Raw genomic sequence first — 20,359 nt, 5'->3', positions numbered from 1 at the left:
AACGAATTCATCCTAGAAAACAGGATGGAGTCCAGCTCTGTCAGTATTCTCACCATGTTGGCTGCTAGGCAGGTTTGCAGGGTGTCTTGAAAAACTTGTAGCAGGCTCCTTAAAGTAGATGACCATGGGGAAAAGGTACTAGATGTTAACCCTCAGTGATGAACATTCCATGTCTGTGATCCGGGTTTCACTCTGAATGGAGCTTAAGGCCTCTCGAGAGGCATCTCCACTCTCCACTCTTTTGTCTCTGAATGCAGAGCCATAAACCTATAAACAGCCTTGACTAGTTATCTTTAGGGCCTGGCATCCAGCCAGCAGGGACTTCAAATCACGACAGGAAACAAAAAAGAATTGTTAACCCAAGAGAGTAATGTTCCGAGCTATTTACATTGATATTTTTCTTCCAAATTAAGTTTGTTTTATTTTCTAATTGTGGAAGATCACACCCCCCACCTCATAATCCTTACCCAGAGAAAATGGGGTGTAGTCTTCCAGATCTTTTCTAAATTTTTTTTTTCAACGTTTATTTATTTTGGGGACAGAGAGAGACAGAGCATGAACGGGGGAGGGGCAGAGAGAGAGGGAGACACAGAATCGGAAACAGGCTCCAGGCTCTGAGCCATCAGCCCAGAGCCCGACGCGGGGCTCGAACTCACGGACTGCGAGATCGTGACCTGGCTGAAGTCGGACGCTTAACCGACTGCGCCACCCAGGCGCCCCATTCCAGATCTTTTCTTATGCACTATATAAATACATGTTTTAAATATGTAATTAGTCTTGTAAAAATATTTATACTTCCAATATCAATAGATACATTTTTTCAGTATTGTTAAACTTTGAATTCATTAAACTTAAGTAAATCTTAAAATAAATAAAAAGTAGTTTAAAAATGAAGCATCAAAATTAAATAAATCTCCTATTTATGGACAGTTATGTTATTTCCAACATTTAGATTTTATAAACAATACTTTGATCCTTGTTGCTAAATCTTTGTGATACCTTTATTTGTTCTTAGCTTTCTTTCATATGTATATATTTTTAATCTCTTAATCTCCTTGGGCTGCATTCCAAAAAGTTTCTTTCTTTGTCTACTTAAACCTTCTTTTGTTTTTTAATGTTCATTTATTTTTGAGAGCAAGAAAGGCAGAATGCAAGGAAGGGAGGGGCAGAGAGAGAGAGAGAGAGAGGCAGGGAATCTGAAGCAAGCTCCAGGCTCTGAGCTGTCAGCACAGAGCCCTACATGGGGCCAGAACTCACGCACCTGAACCATGAGATCATGATCTGAATGGAAGTTGGATGATTAACCGACTGAGCCACCCAGGCAACCCTTGTCTGTTCAACCCTTCTATTGAGATTTTATTTTTAATTATCATAATTTAATATTTCTAAAAATTCCATTTTTCAAGTCTGTCCTCTCTTTCTGATATTTTCTATTCATTTTTTAAAAAAATGTCTTTAATCATTTAAACATGATTTTTTTGTGGTGTCTACTATCATGGTTTCTGATAACAACCGCTAGTGGTCTTGTTCACAGTGGATTCTTTCCCCATGAGTTTTGTAATTTTGGTTCATGAGCTCATCTTCTGTGGACCTCATTGGGAATCCTGTTGTAAAAATATGCCCCTTCAGAGACATTTTCTGATAGCTTCTGCCAGGCACACAATGGGTATTATCAGCTCAGAACATGTTTTATATTAACTGATAGGAGAACTCTAGTGAAAATCTGAATGCCAAATCCATGTGGTCAGACCCATGATTATGAATTCTCAGACTAGACCAATTTTGTCTCCATCTAGATCCTAGACAGAAGAATGTCATTGTCATCTCTCTCTGCCTTTGGGTGGATTGTTCTAGTTCAACTTCTCATCTGTCAGTGGCCAGAGTCCTTATCTGTGTTCCCCTACATGGGCATTAAAACCCAAGCCTAAGTTGTGAGACCAGAAAAACATCCATAGAACATCCAGAGTTTCAGCTCAGTTGTTATAGCTTAAGATTCCAGGTTCCTCTTCATTTTTTATCCCAAGAGATTTCCCTAACTTTCTTGCAAGGCTCAGCTCTGCATCTAAAAGAGTCTCAACATTTTCTCTAGTGTTTCCACTTTGTAGTGAGAGAGTTTTCGGTTATTTAGACTAAAATGTTGCCAAAACTTAAAAGGTCTTAAGTATATCTGCAGTGTAAATTCTCAAAGGAGGAATTTCACGTTTAAGAGACATGTATATTTTTAATGTATCTCATACATTAACATTTCATAGATAATACACAATGTGGAAAGCAGTTTGTCCTCAGAATATCTTATAACTCAAGAGCACAATGATAACCCAGGACAGCTTTGAAATAAATTCTTAGCTCTTTGGATGAAACCTGTCTTCTTATTTCTCTCTCACTTTAAGCATCTTTTTTGTTAAAACTCTGTCTTTTCAAAAAGTGAAAAAAGCAAATTGCAGAGAGTGAAGCTCACTCTTAGATTTTTATTTCTGGTACATTTCTTCTTTAACAGAACATCTGCCTCATCATGAACTTTGGAAGTTTAGATCAAATGGGCCTAAACAGGAATGCTCATGGAATTCTGATGAACAAGAGTTTTCTAAAAATATGTTCCCAAGTTCTTCCCTCTACAAGGTGAGGACCTACTATATGTATATTCAATGTTCACATCACTCGCATATATACATGTCTAAGGCTGGGTGGTGAAAACAGAGGAAGACACTACCTAGGGATGAAGCAGGAATGAATTAGTGCACATGCTGTGATTTTTTAGTGGCTACCTCTCCTAGTCCTTAAACTGTCACTGAAGAGTAGCTTTGAACAAGTTGCAAAACCCTGAAAGGTCATAACCCAGGAAGGGAGAGACTCCGGGAACATGCACCAGCGAAGATGCATATGGATAAACAAGCCATAAAGTGCACCATATTTTCTCTTTTCCAGCATTCACTGAAGAGTTGACATCATGCTATTACCCTGTGAAAGTGGAATTTTAAAACAGCCAACCCCAAACAAACCTGTACTAATCCCAGGGTGGCCAGCTTTACCCATCGTTAATGAAACCCAGGAGGGTCCCGAAGTGAAGTGTGACAATTTGAGAGGCAGAGTGAAGATCACAGAGGTGAGAAGACTATCACCTCTCTTTTCCCATCCCAAGGAACATACGGGCCAGACTTAGCATGTCCGAAGTTCTTGTGGCCTGGACAGAGGTCCCCTGCCTGAGAGCTACAAGGAGATGGATGCCCACCTCTGTCATACCCTCTCCTCTAGCTGGCCCAGCTCAGCCCTTTCAAAGGTGCCTTAGCTGAGGGCATTCAGCTGTGACAGCCATTTGCACATGTTATTTCTGAGGAACTAGGTGAATGCACTCACATGGAAGGAGGTGATGAGAATGAGAAATGGTATAAGTGACTGGTCTGATCTCCTGGCTGGCAGGCTGTAGGGTCATGACTCTGTGCTCCCTCACAGGGGTATGGTTAGAGCTTATAAGTTCTCTTCTGTCTGACTGGAGTAAATGGGGTGGTGTTGGAGCAGTGCTGGCAGAGGAAGGCTGGATCTCCAGGAACTAAGATATAAGGGTATTATCTGCCACAATTCTGCTTCTTATTGATCTCTAGATACTCCCTTGGATGGTAGAGTCAGGCTCTGCCATATTCCTCAGAATGGATCCAAAGAGTCAGAATTAAGTCAGTCATCAGACAGGGATCAGAGGTGGACCTCCTCCATGCCCACTTTTCCTTTCTGACTGGTTGAAATCAAGAGCCTCAACCACACATGAAATGATGATGTCCTGGAGCTTTGTGAAGCCACAGGTGGGAAAATAGCTTGGGTCCTTGAAACACTGTGTGGAGGAGTGTGCTTTACAACCCCAGATATTAATTTTGAATTCTATACAAGCAAAAAAAAAAAAGCCCATCACCTTATATTAGGAAAGTTTAATGTACTTTAATAAATTATCATTCTGAGATTTCTTTTCATTGGATTCCTATATAAATTCTGCTTTTTTTTTCTGGATGGCATGTCTTCTTTTAGTTTGGATGTATTTATTTTTGAGGATTAATCAAATAATATTTTAAAGAAAGGGTACTGAGGAAATAAATTTCTGGACATTTTATGCCAAAACAAAAAGTCCCTATTTTGCCCTCTCTTGATTAGGTAGATTTTTATAGACAAAGGATTTTATATTTAAAACTATTTTTTCCCTCTGAATTCAAAGGCATTGCTTTACTGCCTTTATGCATCTATGCTAATGAGACATTTATGATAGAAAAAGTGTCAGGAGATAACAGTAATCGTGCAAACAGCCAGTACATACACGGACAAGAATCACGTGTAAATGAGAATCAAACATTAATGAGAATCCATTTTCTTCTCTATCAGATTGACAAGATTCTAAAAATGGTAATACTCAGCATTGGTGCATATTGGAAAATGAATATTTGTCTACACTGCTGATGAGTGTGAAATTGGAACAAAATTTCTGGAGGACACATTTATAATATCCAAAAATAAGATCTATTACTTTTACTTTGTAGGTGAGATTTTTTTTTTCCTAACAGGAAACATTCTAGTTCTCTATTATCTTTGGTGTACCAAAGTTTCATTGAGCTACATTTGAGTGAAGAGCTATTTTTATTCATCAGCTCAGCACTTACTGGGCCATTTCTACCTTCTGTTTTGTTCTAGCCTCAAGGAAATAGTTCTATGATTTATTTTTTTTTTTCCTGCTTTTAATTGTCCTGATTTTTTTTTTCTTTCTCAAGCTGTCATTAGATGGATATTGGTTCTTCTGTATGGATCTGTTATACATTTTAAAGTTTCTCTCATGTTTTTTATCCTTTTTTTGGTCTTTTGCTTTATATTACTTTTTTTTCTCTTAAAAAAAAATTCTTCTTTTAAAGTAACCTCTAGGCCCAGCCTGGGGCTCGAACTCATGACCCTGAAATCAATAATTGCATGCTCTGCCAACTGAGCCAGATAGGTGCCTCTAACCTTTGCTTTATATTTTTTAGAGATTTTAAAAACTTCTCTTCTTTGCTTTCTATTGATTTAGTTTCATCAAATATTTAAATATTTTAAATTTTCATGAACTCTAGTTCCCTTTCATATCAACCTATTCTTGTTTTGTCAATGTGATATCTTCATATAATTAGTTTGACCAACAAGGGTAATAATTAGAATATGTAAAAAGTTCTCTTTTTCATGTTATCTGTTCCTGTCACTGAATGTTTTTCTCTTTTTTCAGGTTGGCTACTCATTTTGGTGTTGTTGATTTTCCTCAAATATCTGGTAATCCCTGATCTTTCATCCTTCCTCACAATTGAGGTCTGTGCTGATTAATTTGAGTAGCTGGCATGTTTCTTCTTTACTTGGCTATTATAAATAATAAATGCACAATACAAAATGTAATTTTAAAGAGTGTTATCTTGTTAGAAATGGGCTCACTTTAATAAAATATTTTATTTTTCTATATAATATGCTGGTAATATTGACTATCGATAGGACTGCTAGATTTATCCATATAGGAAATCTATAACATTGGTTTGATCCCACCTAAAGCTATCTGATTAATAAAATATCTTACAAATATACACTTTGAAATTTTGTCTAAGAATTTTTTGAGTTAAAAATCTCTTCATATTTAGTTGAAATGTTTTAGGGGAATCAAATTATATTTTTTTAATATCAACACATTATTTTATATGTAAAGGAAAATCATTGTGTCATAGATGTCTATACTTTGTGACCATGATGTATTGATGCCTTATGTGGGCATAGATGTATATGTAAAGTGTGTGAAATTGGTGTGAACACTATTAAAATAGTCACATGACTTAGCTACAATTATGTACAAAATAAACACATTATGGGGAAATCATGTATTGTTGGCAAAAGAGATTATTTTTCTTTAAAAAAAAAAACCCTCATGGAATGATTGGCTGAATCAGCCTGGTGAAAATTTTCATTCAGAAGATGCCAACATCTTTTTCCATGATCTTACATCGCTACCCATTCATTTTTCACACATAGGGCCTTGTTCATACTGGGGCTCACAGTCAAGTTGTAGGCTAGATTGATCTCATCACAGTGAAGCCATTACACTTTTTTTGGTCTTCCTTACACATTTGCTCCATGCATGCTTAAAATCTGGAAAAAACATACTCATGGGCTGGAGAAACAAAGAAGCAGCAATTTCCTTGCCTTATTCCTTGGCCAGTGATGAAGTAGAGAGCATGATGTGGTGATTGGAGCCAGACCTAACTCTGGCCATGGGCATTGCTGCCGACCCCAACCTAATTAAGAAAGATCTTGAATAAACTTGGGTGAGAGCCAAAATCACTAGCCTCTTCAATCAGTATTTTTGATATAAAAATTAGCATCTGGGCTGAGTAAAAGGGAGCCCTGTTTCTTGCCAAAGCAAAAAAAAAAAAAAAAAAAAAAACAAAAAAAACAAACAAACCTCTTTTGCTTCTACTCTGACTTCCTGATGTTGGGTATTTTATCAATTTGTATCTGTGATCATTTTCAGAGCAATTGACTTACAATTGTCAAGTTCTGTCCTAAACCCTGTCACAGGCATCAGCCTTTTCCAAATGGGTAAGCTGGACTGACTTGTTTTCTTATTCCTCCTTGAGTTACCCTTCTAATATATAAAGTTTAGCTGAAGTAACTGTAAGAAATTTGACTGGACAAGGAATACGACATTCAAAGGAAAATAACGCAATGCCCTGTTGGAGCTTTGGAAGTCCTCTTTACACATTGGTAACACCCTGAAAACTTCAACAAAATGGCCTTCCAAGATGAGTCCACTATTATTCTCTCCAAGAGTAGAGGATCATAGTAGAGAGTAGTAGTCTAGAGGATAATGTATGTTGAGGTCTTGGTACAGTATCTGGCACATAAGTGTCCAAAAAATGATTGATTTGCTTTCAAGATATCACATGACTGCTTCAGAAATAATTCCTAGTCTTGAGGTGCCTGGGTGGTTTAGCTGGTTGAGCATCTGACTTTGGCTCTGGTCATGATCTCACAGTTCGTGAGTTTGAGACCCACATTGGGCTCTGTGCTGAGCTCAGTTCAAAGCCTGCAGCCTGTTTCAGACTCTGTGTCTCCCTCTCTCTCTGTTCCTCCCCCACTAGCACTCTGTTTCTCTTTTTCAAAAATAAGTAAACATTAACAAAAAAACTCTTTAAAAAGAAATAATTCCCAGTCTTGATCCAGGAAATTCACACTCAGGGTATGATATAGAGAAAGAAAAGATTAATATTTGATTCATGTTAATGCCTTTGTTATACTAAAGACTACTTTCAATGAAATTGAAACAAATTAAGGTACAAAGACATCGCTACCTTTTAGAGAAACTCAGTGAAATATTCTCTGATGAAACCATATGATTTTTGGGGCTTTCTTCAAAGTAATCTGTGAATGGGGGGAAATAGATGAAAGGCCATGAACTGATAATGTTTGAAGCTAGGTGATAGGTGCATGTGGGTTCTCTATACTAATGTCTATCTCTTATTGTATGTTGAAAAATGTCCATTTTAAAACCTTTTAAAGTAGATGGATTAGAAATAATTTTTAAAAAGTGGATGGACTTCTGTCAGTTCCAATCTGAGTCCCTCCCTAAGAATTCCCTTTGGCTGAATAGAATTGTCTTGCCCAAAGTAATGCCCTCTCCCACACCTGTACCTTGGTAACTTGTATCTCATGATTAGTTGATGACAGAAAGAACATAGAGGCTTGTCTCCTTTGCTTCATTTTGAGATAATTCTAACAGGCCATCTCTGTTACATAGCCCTCCATGGGATTGACTGAGGCCTTTATTACAATGAAATCACAGGCTTCTCCTTTTTCCAATCCTGTTTCCTTGCTCCATCCTAGATATTGTCCCATTGTATGTGGTTTCAGTGGTGTGCTGGTAAAGGTTTAATAGATGGCTCTCCACGTACCTGATTTGTAGTGTTTGCCAATTTCCATGGTGTAAATACTTTCAACATGGCCAAATTCAAGCTACCAAGGTGACGTCACAGAAGGAGGAGGTGGAAACAGATGGGCACAATTGGTTCTTTTGACACAGTTCAAGTCAGCACTACCACTCTTGCCAATTTTCCTTAATGGAATTCTTAAATGCAAATCTCTGAGTCTTTATTTAGGGTAACCCAAACTAACACAAAACCATCAATTATTTTTTATATTGTCTATTTTGGTGATTTGTCTATTAAAGAAACTAATATTTCATAGGCAGAATGAAAGGACATTGGTCACCTCAAGTGTTTCAGTGAAACACACACACACACACACACACAGCCCACAATACTGTAAGACAGTGTCCCATAATAATTGCTTCAAAACATTTAAAATACAGACACCTTTTAATTTCTTAAAATTACACAGCTACATAGGGTGTTCTGAGAAAACAGACTTCAAATAACTTGTTTATACTGAGACTAGGAAAAATGGCCAAGAGATCACCAGATAAGTTCAAAATATAATTGTTATTATTGCCGTAAATCAAAGTACATATTTAAGAGAGTTAAAGTTTCCTTATCAAATATTTTAAGTAAGAGTAAGCCATTTATAAAATTTGCTATCTCTGTAGGAAATACAGAGGAGCATTGCATGTTTGAAGAACTGTTAAGACTTTTACCCTATTCAAGAGCTGTTGTTGGAATAAATAAATAATCAGAGGCAAATATCCAATTTTGTAGAAAAAGAAAGTACCTGGAAAATGGGAACAAAATGTCCCATTGAGGAGAAAAGGTTGGAATAATTCACTTTACTTTAGTAGTATAAGCACCCTTAATTATCAACACTCAGGACAAAGTTTCTGTTATGTTTAATTAGAGACAACTGATCAGTCAAAACAAGAACTCCAACAATGGTTCTCAAATTATGACATGGATTAGAATCCCCTGAGGAGACTTGCTAAAATGTAAATTCCTGAGCACCAACAGCTATTCTAATTCAGTTAAGTCTGGTGTGGGGCCCAGGGATCTGCATTTTAACAAGCTTCCTAGTAAATTCTGAAGCCCATGGTGTCTGTCAAACCAAAGCATGCTGAAAGGTAATGTAGCCAAACATCCACAATACAGTTCCATAATAAGATTAGGAATGTGTCTATGCCATTTCCGTTACACAAATGTATTTCCCTTACAAAATCAGTCTGCATCCTTTATCTACTGTTTCACTAAAGGCCATTTTTAGAACATATTCCATCTATCTATCAGCCAGCCAGATTCTCATCTCTGTACCTTTATACTCTTGCTTGCTCTGTAAAGGAAGGGGAAAGTGTGTGTGTGTGTGTGTGTGTGTGTGTGTGCGTGCGTGTGTGCATTTGGGAAGGTTGGGGTGCATAACAGAGTTTTGTTAGAAAATTCTCTTTCTCAACAGAACTGGCCAAAGGGACATTTTGGCTGTGGTATAGTTACTGAGATTCAATAATCCCTATTGATTTGAAATTATGCTTTTATTAACCTAGCAGATATTTTCTTATAAAAATTAAAAATTCTCACAATCACCCTCTTAACCAACTTCACTCTATATGACATGTGCTCTTATATTACCAGCCCTATGGGATCTGGGCCCCTCCTAATGTGCATTGAATTTAGTTGTCCTCATAAGTGTATTCAGTGTAGACCCTCTGACAGAGTGTTTTTTTTTTTTTTAATCTTGCACTTGAGAATGTAATAAATTGCCCTAGGATCTTGATGAAACAGGAGTAGGAGTAATGTCCACCTTGCTCCCCAGGCCGGGTGGGTAATTATTTTCCTATCACGACTTAGGCTCCGAATCTTCCATAAAAGGCACACTGGTCACAAAGACATCCCTTTATAAGCTTAAAACTCAAAGCGTGGGTGTGAAGATGTGTATGAAGGTCATGGACATCCAGAATAGAAGGGGATGTTTACTGCTTACTGTACCTCAGGTGAAGCCCAGATGTTTCACTGGCCTCTTTGTCTATTGTTCCCTCTATAGGACTGAACACACTTATGCATTTTGGATAATTAACTAGAATCAATTTTGTTTCAATGAACATTTTCTTTCTTTCTTTCTTTCTTTCTTTCTTTCTTTCTTCTTTTTAGTTTTACTTATTTATTTTGAGAGAGAGAGAAGGCATGAGTAGGGGAGGAGCAGAGAGAGAGAGGAGAGAAAATACCAAGCAGGCTCCACACCAGCAGTGCAGAGCCTGACTCAGGGCTCAAACTCATGAACCACAAGGTCATTACCTGAGTCGAAGTCGGCGCTTCACTGAGTGAGCCACCCAGGCACACTTAAGTGCACATTCTCGAGTGAGAAGACCTACATGTCTTCCTTTTTTGGGGATATTTATACTACATATATTTTCTTTGCATAAGTAATCCTATGCCAATTCATTGGGAAGAGTTGGAATTTAGTTATCAATATTAGTCCTGGGATGGGGCAACTGCATTTTCAGAACCACTCCCTCTCCTCTTTTGCTAAGAGTGATCCTAACAAATGTTTATGAGAAACTTTACCATTGTGATCCACTTTTAAACTGATGTACCTAGTAGGGGTTATACTTTCCCCATAAAAAGCTCTCTACACAGATCACCTTTATCCTTTAATAAGTTGTGAGCATCAGGGCATATTGCTGTATCCAACACTGGTGCTTCAGGCTGGGTTTCTTTCTCAGTGCACAGCATGAAAGCTTGGGTCCATCTGTGTCACAAGTCAAACCTCTCTTGAAGTGATTTGTTTATACTGTCATTTGATGGAGTGGAATGTTCTGTAACTCATTCAAACTATTACAGAAGCTTTGCTAAAAGGTCACCATTGCTCTTTGGAGTTTCCAAATCTGGGAGCCATCTGGGAGCTTGTTAAAGATAAGGTTTTCCACTGGCTTTTTCCATACCAACTAGATCCAATTAGCAAAAGGGTACTATTCCAGATAAGTTTGTGTTCACATTTAGAAAGAGAGAAAGACAGACATAGCAGAGACAGAGAGAAAGAGACAGAGAGAGAACGGAGGTAAATTACAATTAGTCGCTCAATAGTGTATAAGCCTACTTTACACCAGAATTGGAGTTCGTGTGCCAGCAGACAGTAAGAACTCAATAGGTCTGAATGGGGGTGTCAGTGTTAAAAAAGTTGAATAGAAGTTGCTTTCAAATGTTGTTTTTGAATCAATACATTCAAGTATAGTCTTGAGAGTCAACTCTAAAGGAAATTGAATCTCACCATTTACTCAAAATTTAATAGGAAAATGACAACTCATTCCTTAAAGTAATAAGGGCTATGTTCGCAAGCTAAACATTCACTCCACATGGCACAGACAACCTTCCGGTTGCTATAACATTACAGTTTTAGTCTAGGCCTAAAATTGGCTGTGTTTGCTTTCTGCCCCCTTCCTTACGAAACAAAAGTCTTGGATTTTCCAAACCTCAAAAGCTCAGCTGTAAAACTGTAGGAGACCAGCGAGAGGAAAAGGAAAGTTTCCTTCAAAGACGTCTTTAGTCACTGCTGGCCGATTCTGCTCTCTCCCTCCAAACGTTAACTATGGCTTTTGACACTTGTCCTTGGAAAAAGTCCAAATGTGGCAAATGGTAGAAGCAATATTTCTTTACCCTCCTGCCTGGAGCTCCCCATGATACAGATGAGTTCTAGCTGGGGCATTCATGGGTGAAACAAGGAGGTCAGCTACTGCCCACCACCTCTGCTCATGTCTGCAGATGAAATAAGTAAACACGGAGTGAGAATCTATTGAATTAAAAATCAAAACCCTCTCATTTGGTTGGAATGCCTGAAAGAGTCTGGACCAAAGAGGCTGCACAGTAGCAGCTAAAACACAGGCTCATTGCCATTAAAAATGTTCTAGGAAGTGTGTGTGTGTGTGTGTGTGTACGTGTGAGTGTGTGTATGTGCACGTGTGTGCATGCGTGTGTGTGCATGTGTTTGTAGCAGGATACTTGGATGAGGAGAAAAGTTAAAATCTGGAACCATATTTTTGTCTTTGCAGTTCCGGATTGGAGACATTAAAAACATGACATTTCCTTCAGTTCAATTCAGCTGGTTCAGAAACCAAAATTGTCCTTAGAAAGGGGGAGAAATCCATTTATGTTCCTTTTGAGGCAGGGAGGGAGGTTTTTCTGGCAAAGTCTTTAGGTGCAATTCAGGACCAAGAGACTTAATCGTCCAGTTCAAAGCTTGTCTCATCATAGAGTTCAGGGCGCGCTGACTTCTTGTGCCGGGAATACTTCAGTTGCAGGAGATCACCCATTTCATCCAGGTTTTCCAAAACCTGCAAAGAGATTGCCTTCCATCAGTTATTCTTTAAACTCCTAAATGGCTCTGCAATCCAGAGCCTCAGAGATACAATCTTCTTTTGCCATCTTCTTTGATTTTAAAGAAAAGGAGAAAGATCCAAATCATTAAGGTGTGGTTTACAAACCAGCTGTAGAGGAATCTTAGATGCTAATTCATTTTATTTCATATTCTTTAACAGCTTATAACCCTATATTATGAATATTTAACTTATTTTGGGGGTGTGAAGAGAGGAATAAAAGTGTCTGATGCATGCTTACCCTTTCAGGCCTTATTTTAAAATTTAATGAATTATATATAACCTTGTGGAAGAAAAAGGTAAGGTTGCAGGTTACAACTGGGTTACGTCTTCATGACATAAATGGCCAAGAGCAAAATGGAACACTGTGGGAGCTGATTAGTGTCTTCTTCTCTCTCTCAAATTTCCCTACCCCCAGCTATTAAAAACTCATCTCTGTGTCCCATGGAATCATCAAACTTAAAACCTTAAGGGACTGAGAACTCATCCATTTCAGTTCTCTCCATTCAGGCAGGAAAACGTATCCCCAGTTTTCCCGAGAAACAACCAAGATCCAGGACAGACAAAATCTAATATATCACTAATCTTATGGTACTGGGGATATGCCCTTTTAACATTTTTAGGCCTATCTTTCTTACCCTGTCCGTTGAGACAGACGATATTAGGATCTACTGCTTTGAAAAAGGGAAGATGTTTGTTAACACTGGAACGAATGATTAGTGGAGCATAAGGATTTTCCTCTTTGGGAAGTGTTTCAAACTGGCATCAAGTTAGGTACCCACCAACATGTGAAGACTCATCTATTTCTGGGTAGTAGCATTACGGGTGGTTAAAATGTTCTTTTTACTTCAATGTACTTTATAAATTTTTCCAGCAAATCTAAGCACTAAGACAAAGTAACAAAAGTTGGATTTAAAAGGACATCAACTAGGATAGTGTCTGTTGCTCTTTGCTGAAGGCGGGGATGGAGTAATACAGGGCGTGCATCTGCATACCTGGTGGGGGTAGGAAAGACAATTCCTGGAAGGTATGGGAGGAGAACATAGGCTTTTCTATTCAGGTTAATTTCAACCTTTTTTAGCTTCCATTTTTGTGTCTGCTACAAAGTGTACGTAATATATTGACAATGCATATATAACTTATAAATGGATTTGTGTTGAAGCCCATTGATCAGACTACCCAGAGCACACCTGTACTCAAATGAAGGTAGGTTTATTCCACTTGCTGCAGCTGGGAGTGTGTATTTCAGAAGAACCATCTTAGGAAGAGGGAGTTGGGAAGGTCTCCTTATCACATTTGGACTTGTGCTCCAGATGACTCTAAGCAGGGACCAGTTCTGGGTTGGATGTTGTCTGAAGCAGGAGAAATTCAGTGATTGGCTATGTGCCAAATTCTTAGGTGGAGGGCAGGATGCCTAAGGTGGGGTGATTGGTAAAGGAGCAGCAATCATGTTAGAAGAAGGAAATTCTGAGGCATTTTGTGTTTGTAAAGTGGCTTTGACTCTGTCTTGTTCCAAACATGGTCATGGAGGAGACTTGTCTAATATGTATTTTCTGTGAGTGTTAATGTTCGGTTGTTACCTTAATGCCCTGGCTGTTCATGGGTCATTTTTCACTTTCCCTGATGTGTATATTGAGGAATATGCTCACAATTTTTTATTGATGTAGGTGCCTGATTTCAAAAGTTTAGAGGCATCTGTCTAGATGATGTCTCAGTGCTCCTTCCAAACCAGGTAGTCCAAAGGAATTAAGAACTTGCAAAGAGAATCACAAGGTCTGATGTCTACAGAGTTGGGCATTCATGAATGTTTCAATGCTGCTGAGATCACAAAAAATACAAATCCACCCCCGCTGCCCATCTCCTTCTGTCATCTCTGGGTGCTTCTCCCTGGCCATCTCCTTTGCTCTACCATGCCTAATGCTGCTCTCTTTACTCTTTTCCTCCCTTAATGTGTAAACATGCTCAAGTATTTCCCAATTTTCAAGTGCTTTTTCTAAACCTATTTTTTTTTTTTTGCTTTTACTGTCAAACTCCTTGAAATATTTGACTACTTTTTGAAAAAAATAAATAATTTGTTAAAGTTAATCACTAGAAATAACTCATTTTAGAGAACCTGGGCAATATGGAAAGATACAAAGAACAACAACAAAGTTCACCCATCATCTCAAAGACCTAGAATTTGCTCAGTTATTAGTGTGCCATGCAGAAAGTTGGTATTATGTATGTACTCTGGAGTATACATTGGTTTAAGTCCTAAGAATGTAATGGTGAAGCAGAAAGACATGGAGACTCTGTGTGTATGTGTGTGTAGTTTATTATTGGAGCTCAAAGTATTCACTTTTTTATTTGTTGTATTCTTATTTCTGTTCCCTATATTCTCCTAAACCTGTCTGCTTGGAGGAACATCGAGCTCCTGCTAATTGCTAATCCAATAGCTTCTTCCCATCTCTTGGAGACACTTTGATCCTCCCCCTCCCTGAAACTTTTTCCTTCTTACTGTTTTTAACACTACACTAGTTTGTGTCTTTTCAGACTCCTCTAGCCCCGCTGAAGTCTCGTTCCTCACCTGTGGTTCCCGTGTCTACGCTGGGAGATGGGCACTCTGCCGGAGCCTGTCCTTGGCCTGTTCACTTGTGTTTGGACAATTATATCCTCTACCTTTGCTTTCATGATCCCTCAGCTGCCCAAACTACAGAAGCTCCAGCATTGCATATGCTCCCAAGCTTAGAATCTGATTTTCTTTTCCACAGGTGGCCCATAGACATATAATCCCAACCTGTCTAAAACTGAACTTGTTTTGTTCCTCCAGTCTCATTGATGATTTGCTGTTCTTTTTTTTTTTAAATTTTTTTAACATTTATTTATTTTTAAGACAGAGAGAGACAGAGCATGAACAGGGGAGGGGCAGAAAGAGAGGGAGACACAGAATCTGAAACAGGCTCCAGGCTCTGAGCGGTCAGCACAGAGCCCGACGTGGGGCTAGAACTCACAGACCGTGAGATCATGACCTGAGCCGAAGTCGGACGCTTAACCGACCGAGCCACCCAGGCGCCCTGATGATTTGCTGTTCTTTATTGCATACCTTATCTCATATAAATGGTTTAGCTTTACCATCCTTCCATTCACCAGGTCTGGAGACCTTGAATTATCTTTGATTCCCTCTTCCCAAATGTTCCCTGCATGTGATCATTTGCCAAGTCTTGGCAGCTCCGTGCATTTACGATGTCTGTTCATATATACGTTCCTTTTGTTTCTACTGCCATTCATCTTGTCATCTCTCTTTTTTTTTTTTTTTTTTTTTAAACAGCTCCATTTTAGGTCCCTTCTTCTTGCCTTTTCCTCTCCAATCAATTTGTTACATTTATTTTGTAGTAACATGATTATGTCACTCCTTTGGTCAGAAATATTGGATGATGTTCCATAACTTTTATTAAAAAAGCCTTAACTCAGGGGTGCCTGGGTGGCTCAGTCAGTTAAGCGTCTGACTTTCACTCAGGTCATGATCTCACAGTTTATGAGTTCGAGCCCCACATCAGGTTCTGTGTTGACGGTGCAGAGCCTGGAGCCTGCTTTGGACTCTGTGTCTCCCTCTCACTCTGCCTCTCCCCTGCTCGTGCTCTGTCTCTCTCCCTCAAAAATAAATAAACATTAAAAAAAAAAAAGGCCTAGCTCAAAAGTCACCTCTCCTGTGAAATATATATATAATATCCATATCCATATATATCTTTATATATTATGAGTCATTATATGTGTATGTATATTACACATATACACATAATTAATTCACATCTTTGCACATAACTTATTCATATGTAATGAACGAATTCATATAATCTCATATATCATTTCTACCTTCATACTTCCACAGTTGTCCATATTTCTTTTCCAAGATGAATTTATTTTGTCCAATATTATCACTAGTTGCTTATTTATTAGTACCACCTCTTAGAGTTTTTGCCCTAGGGTTTTGCATATACTAGACAGTCAGTGTGTTTGCTAAACTGCATTGACATTATGAGACAGTTCCATCAACCCCACACTGATTGAGATGGCTTAGTTTTCTGATATCACTCATTCACATAAAGATCAAAACCAAAGGACAATGAAATGTGGTTTTTAAATCGTTTACACCTCATGTAGGTCTGGATGATATGATAGATCTGTCTTTGTTATTGTTTTTCCAACACGTTGCTTCATTGGATCATATTTTATTATGATGGGCTTGGTGGCTACGAAAAATGTCAGGTTGTGGGAAGTTAATGCTGAAATAACACGTCAGGTTAGCTTTTGCATTTAAGAACAAGTAAATAGCATAACATGTGGCTACTCAGTCTGTTTTATGAAGCCAAATACTGACTTGAGTTAAGTCTTCACTAAACTCGTTTTCTTTTCTATCCCCTGAGTTGATCACATTGTTGGACGTTGTTGGCATACCCTTGCTTTTTTAGCAGTGAGTTTATGACTGTTGTTTTTCTACACCACCAAGAGAACCCAGGGACACCGAAGCTAGCTCAATAAATGAATGTGCTCAGAATGCAAGGCACCAGTGCTGGAGATTCTGTTGGCCTGTCGTGTACTTACCGTGTCTAGCATCTCCCGGGTATGTGCTGCTGAAACACAAAACCGAGCCCGAGCTTCTGCGAGGGGAGTAGCTGGAAATCCAACGACCACCACCCCGATTTTTCTATTTAATAGATGCCTTGCAAAAGCCCTATGGGAAAGGTAAAAGAGGAGGTTAACTGAGAGATGACAAAGTTACATGGCAGGAGAAAGAATATGCTAGTTGACATTTCTTATTTTATATCAGTAAGTAAAAATGATTAAAGTTACTAAGCTTCTGTCACATATAATTCACAAGGAAATGGGGCAGTTCTTCCATGGCACCCATGGCTGAGTGTGTATATTATCGGGTCCAGCACATTCATTAGAGCATTGTGAGTACTGAGTCTCTGACATAGAGCAGAAAAAGCTGATGTATATAACCCTGGTTTAACAAGTTGGCATCCTTTGTCTGAAGGGTTTCTAGGAATAAAAACCCCAAAGCTAACACAATGCAATTGCATAAAGAAAGAACATACATGAAGTGCAAAGTTGTATGTCTTAAAAATTTAATACCAATAACAGAATACGGAAATTTCAAGAAGCCTGTACTTAGTGACAAGAATTTGAGAACCAGGATCTGAGGGTCTTCAGGAGCCAATCCTGAGCTGTATGTATTCTCACTCCAGAGCCAAAGATATATATTTTTTGCCCTCATTAAACCAGACATGGAAAACAGCAAGGGTCTCCTCATTTTTTATTGTATGAATAAATACATCCAGGTATGGTCAGGGATAATAAACCCATTGACTGGGTTCAAGGGGAAATGGGGAGGGAGACAGGGAAAGAAATGTGCATACACAGAGTGGCTGGTCCGTAGATGCAGCCTGTAGGATATAAGTCCTATAACTGCAATGCTTTTTGACACAGGGTAAAACGTTTCTAAGCTATGATTCCTTTCTCTTATCTTCTTCTAGCCTCCTTCTTTCACAGAGCTAATCTCAGTGACAATTCTAGAATATCAAGCTCTCAAAGTCTGCAATTTTTTTGTGCTAAGAGCCAACATCAGACAAAAAGGCATGTGCCCCCAAGTGAATCTTTGCCCACTTTGTGCTCTGTTGCTCTCTGTGGGAAACCTTAATTACGAAATGTCTCTGCCCACAATCAAGGTAAATGCCTCAGATCTGTTCTTAGCATTAAGAGGTTTCTGGTGTCCTATTTTAGGCTGGAAGCTGACAGCACCACACAAACCTTCCAGTCATAACTCAGGAAGGATTCTTGAACCAGACGTGGAGAATGAGCCTGTTCATTTATTCATTCCTCTTGCCGTGGAGCTGTCTGCCTTTTTGGTTACCTGATGCAGAATGCATGTTATCAGACAAAGTGATGGAGATTGCAAGACCTACTGAGAATACTGCCTCTCTGGCCCTGTGGCCTATGCAAGGCAAGATACGCCTTCTATTTGGACTGGGAAGATTAACAAGGAGACGAAGCTTTCTGAGAAAGCTTGAAAACAGAGGCTGTTCTTTCTCTTTCTTGTTCACCCTATGGAAGGCTGCCCATGGAACTACACAGGATGAGAGCTCATAATTATCTGAGAAACAAGGCAAGGGCTTTTATTGCTAGAATACAAACTACCTGACCCATGATCTCAGGCTACTTTTCGGGACTCCCAAAAGACCATTTTCACTGTCTGCATGTTTCTCTTTGTACCAGAGGAAGCGAGTTTTGCCAAAGAATGCAGAGCAAAATATATGACTGTTGATTCATTAGGCTAATCTGAGGCCTCCCTGGAGCACTTTTGGGCTTAAAATTTACACTACTAAACCTGGCCTTCTCCAGTTAATGTGTCTGATTGCCCTGAACATTTTATATAATGAGCCTCTGGATTTGTACTCCCCAAAGCAAATTAAAGCCAGTGTGGGCTGCAAGAAACCAAACTATGTGGATAATAATAATAATAATAAAAACATTAGCACTGCGTTATGTACAGCATCCCCGCCTCTTGTATCCTCTCATCCTCCAAGTGTATCACAAGGCCCAAGTTTATTTGGTAAACTCTGTACCAAATAATAAATACATTCTTGATTATCTGAGTGAATGTTTCATGGGTGAAATCACATTGTACTGAACGTCATAGAAGATTCCAGTGGTAAGAGCTGCAACAAAACTCTGCCCAAAAGGATATGTGGCTAGAGACTTTATTTTCATTCTGCAGTCGGTGGAAATGTGGAGAAATCACAATTCTTTAGTAAAATCAAAGGGTTTAAAATGAGCAAATGAAAGATCAAGTGCTCATACACTGGCTTCTACAATTAACTCCTTGTCTCAAAAGCTTTTCTATGTATAAACTTTCCATTGAAGAAGTATTTGAGAAGGAAACAAGGCCAGGCAGCAGGGAGGCCCTTGCCAGCAACTCCTGCCAACAATACACGATATTACCTTTTGTAACTAACCTGTTCTAAGTTTCCATAGACAACCCAAGCAATTAGATTTTTCTTTCCATTGCAGTGATTGATGCCTTTTGATTCACCAAAGATGACATTACAGAGAGTTAAACTTATAGTCTGTGTTGCTTTAATGAGATGTGCATGTTTTCCTCCGTGGACTGAAGCTTCAGAGGCTGTGCTATACACTGAAAAGAGCTCTGGTGTAGGAGGCCAATGGAACTGGCTTTAAATTCTGGGCTCGGGGCGCCTGGGTGGCTCAGTCGGTTAAGCGGCCGACTTCGGCTCAGGTCATGATCTCACGGTCCGTGAGTTCGAGCCACACGTCGGGCTCTGTGCTGACAGCTCAGAGCCTGGAGCCTGTTTCAGATTCTGTGTCTCCCTCTCTCTGACCCTCCCCTGTTCATGCTCTGTCTCTCTCTGTCTCAAAAATAAATATACGTTAACAAAAAAATTAAAAAAAAAAATTCTGGGCTCTACTATCTACAATCCGAGTGACTCTTAGCGGTTTAACTTTTGTGGGTCTCTGTCCTCATTTGTAAACTAGGACTAAGCATCCCAGCCTTGGTGAGTGATTGCTGATGTAAGAGTCTTACTCAGCATATAATCAGTGTTCAGCCACATCATCTCCTCCATAAATACTATGTGAAACTGGAAGGCATTAGATAGACACATCATCTGGTGTCTAACATAGCATATTTGATACGGACAATAGCAGGATATCTACCTACTATTTTCCTGGAAAGTCTATTTTTATTAATGCAGCCAAAGATTGCAATAATTATTTTGGACAGCCATGCAACCATGGTGATTCATTTTTGCACTCAGTTGAAACTAATAACAATAATAATAATAATCCTAGTAGTAGAAGTAGCAGTAATAATAATAACTACCATTGATTAAGTTATTATAGTATACCAAGTACTATATTAAATACTTTATGTACATTGATAGTTAATACTACTAATAACAGTTCCCACCTAGACCATCGTGCACATGGCCAGCTCCTGTATAAGAAACAACAGGGGCGCCTGGGTGGCTCAGTCGGTTGAGCGGCCGACTTCGGCTCAGGTCACGATCTCGCGGTCCG

General features: G+C 38.9%; 1 protein-coding gene across 1 annotated transcript in view; it reads right to left on the bottom strand.

The window, feature by feature from the left end:
• Nucleotides 1-11,161: 11,161 nt before the first annotated feature.
• SPTLC3 (serine palmitoyltransferase long chain base subunit 3) overlaps nt 11,162-20,359 on the bottom strand; it is a 130,667-nt gene continuing 121,469 nt past the window's right edge. The window contains exons 11-12 of the mRNA XM_030310104.2: nt 16,865-16,994; nt 11,162-12,241 (exon numbers count right to left, since the gene is read on the bottom strand). Coding sequence (XP_030165964.1) covers nt 12,128-12,241; nt 16,865-16,994 — 244 coding nt within the window. The 3' untranslated portion in view covers nt 11,162-12,127. The remainder of the gene's footprint in view (nt 12,242-16,864; nt 16,995-20,359) is intronic.

Source organism: Lynx canadensis, chromosome A3, assembly GCF_007474595.2.
Source record: "Lynx canadensis isolate LIC74 chromosome A3, mLynCan4.pri.v2, whole genome shotgun sequence".
In the NCBI taxonomy this organism is placed as follows: domain Eukaryota; kingdom Metazoa; phylum Chordata; class Mammalia; order Carnivora; family Felidae; genus Lynx; species Lynx canadensis.
Note: the sequence above shows the minus strand (reverse complement) of the source record. Positions and strands in the feature narration are given on the sequence as shown.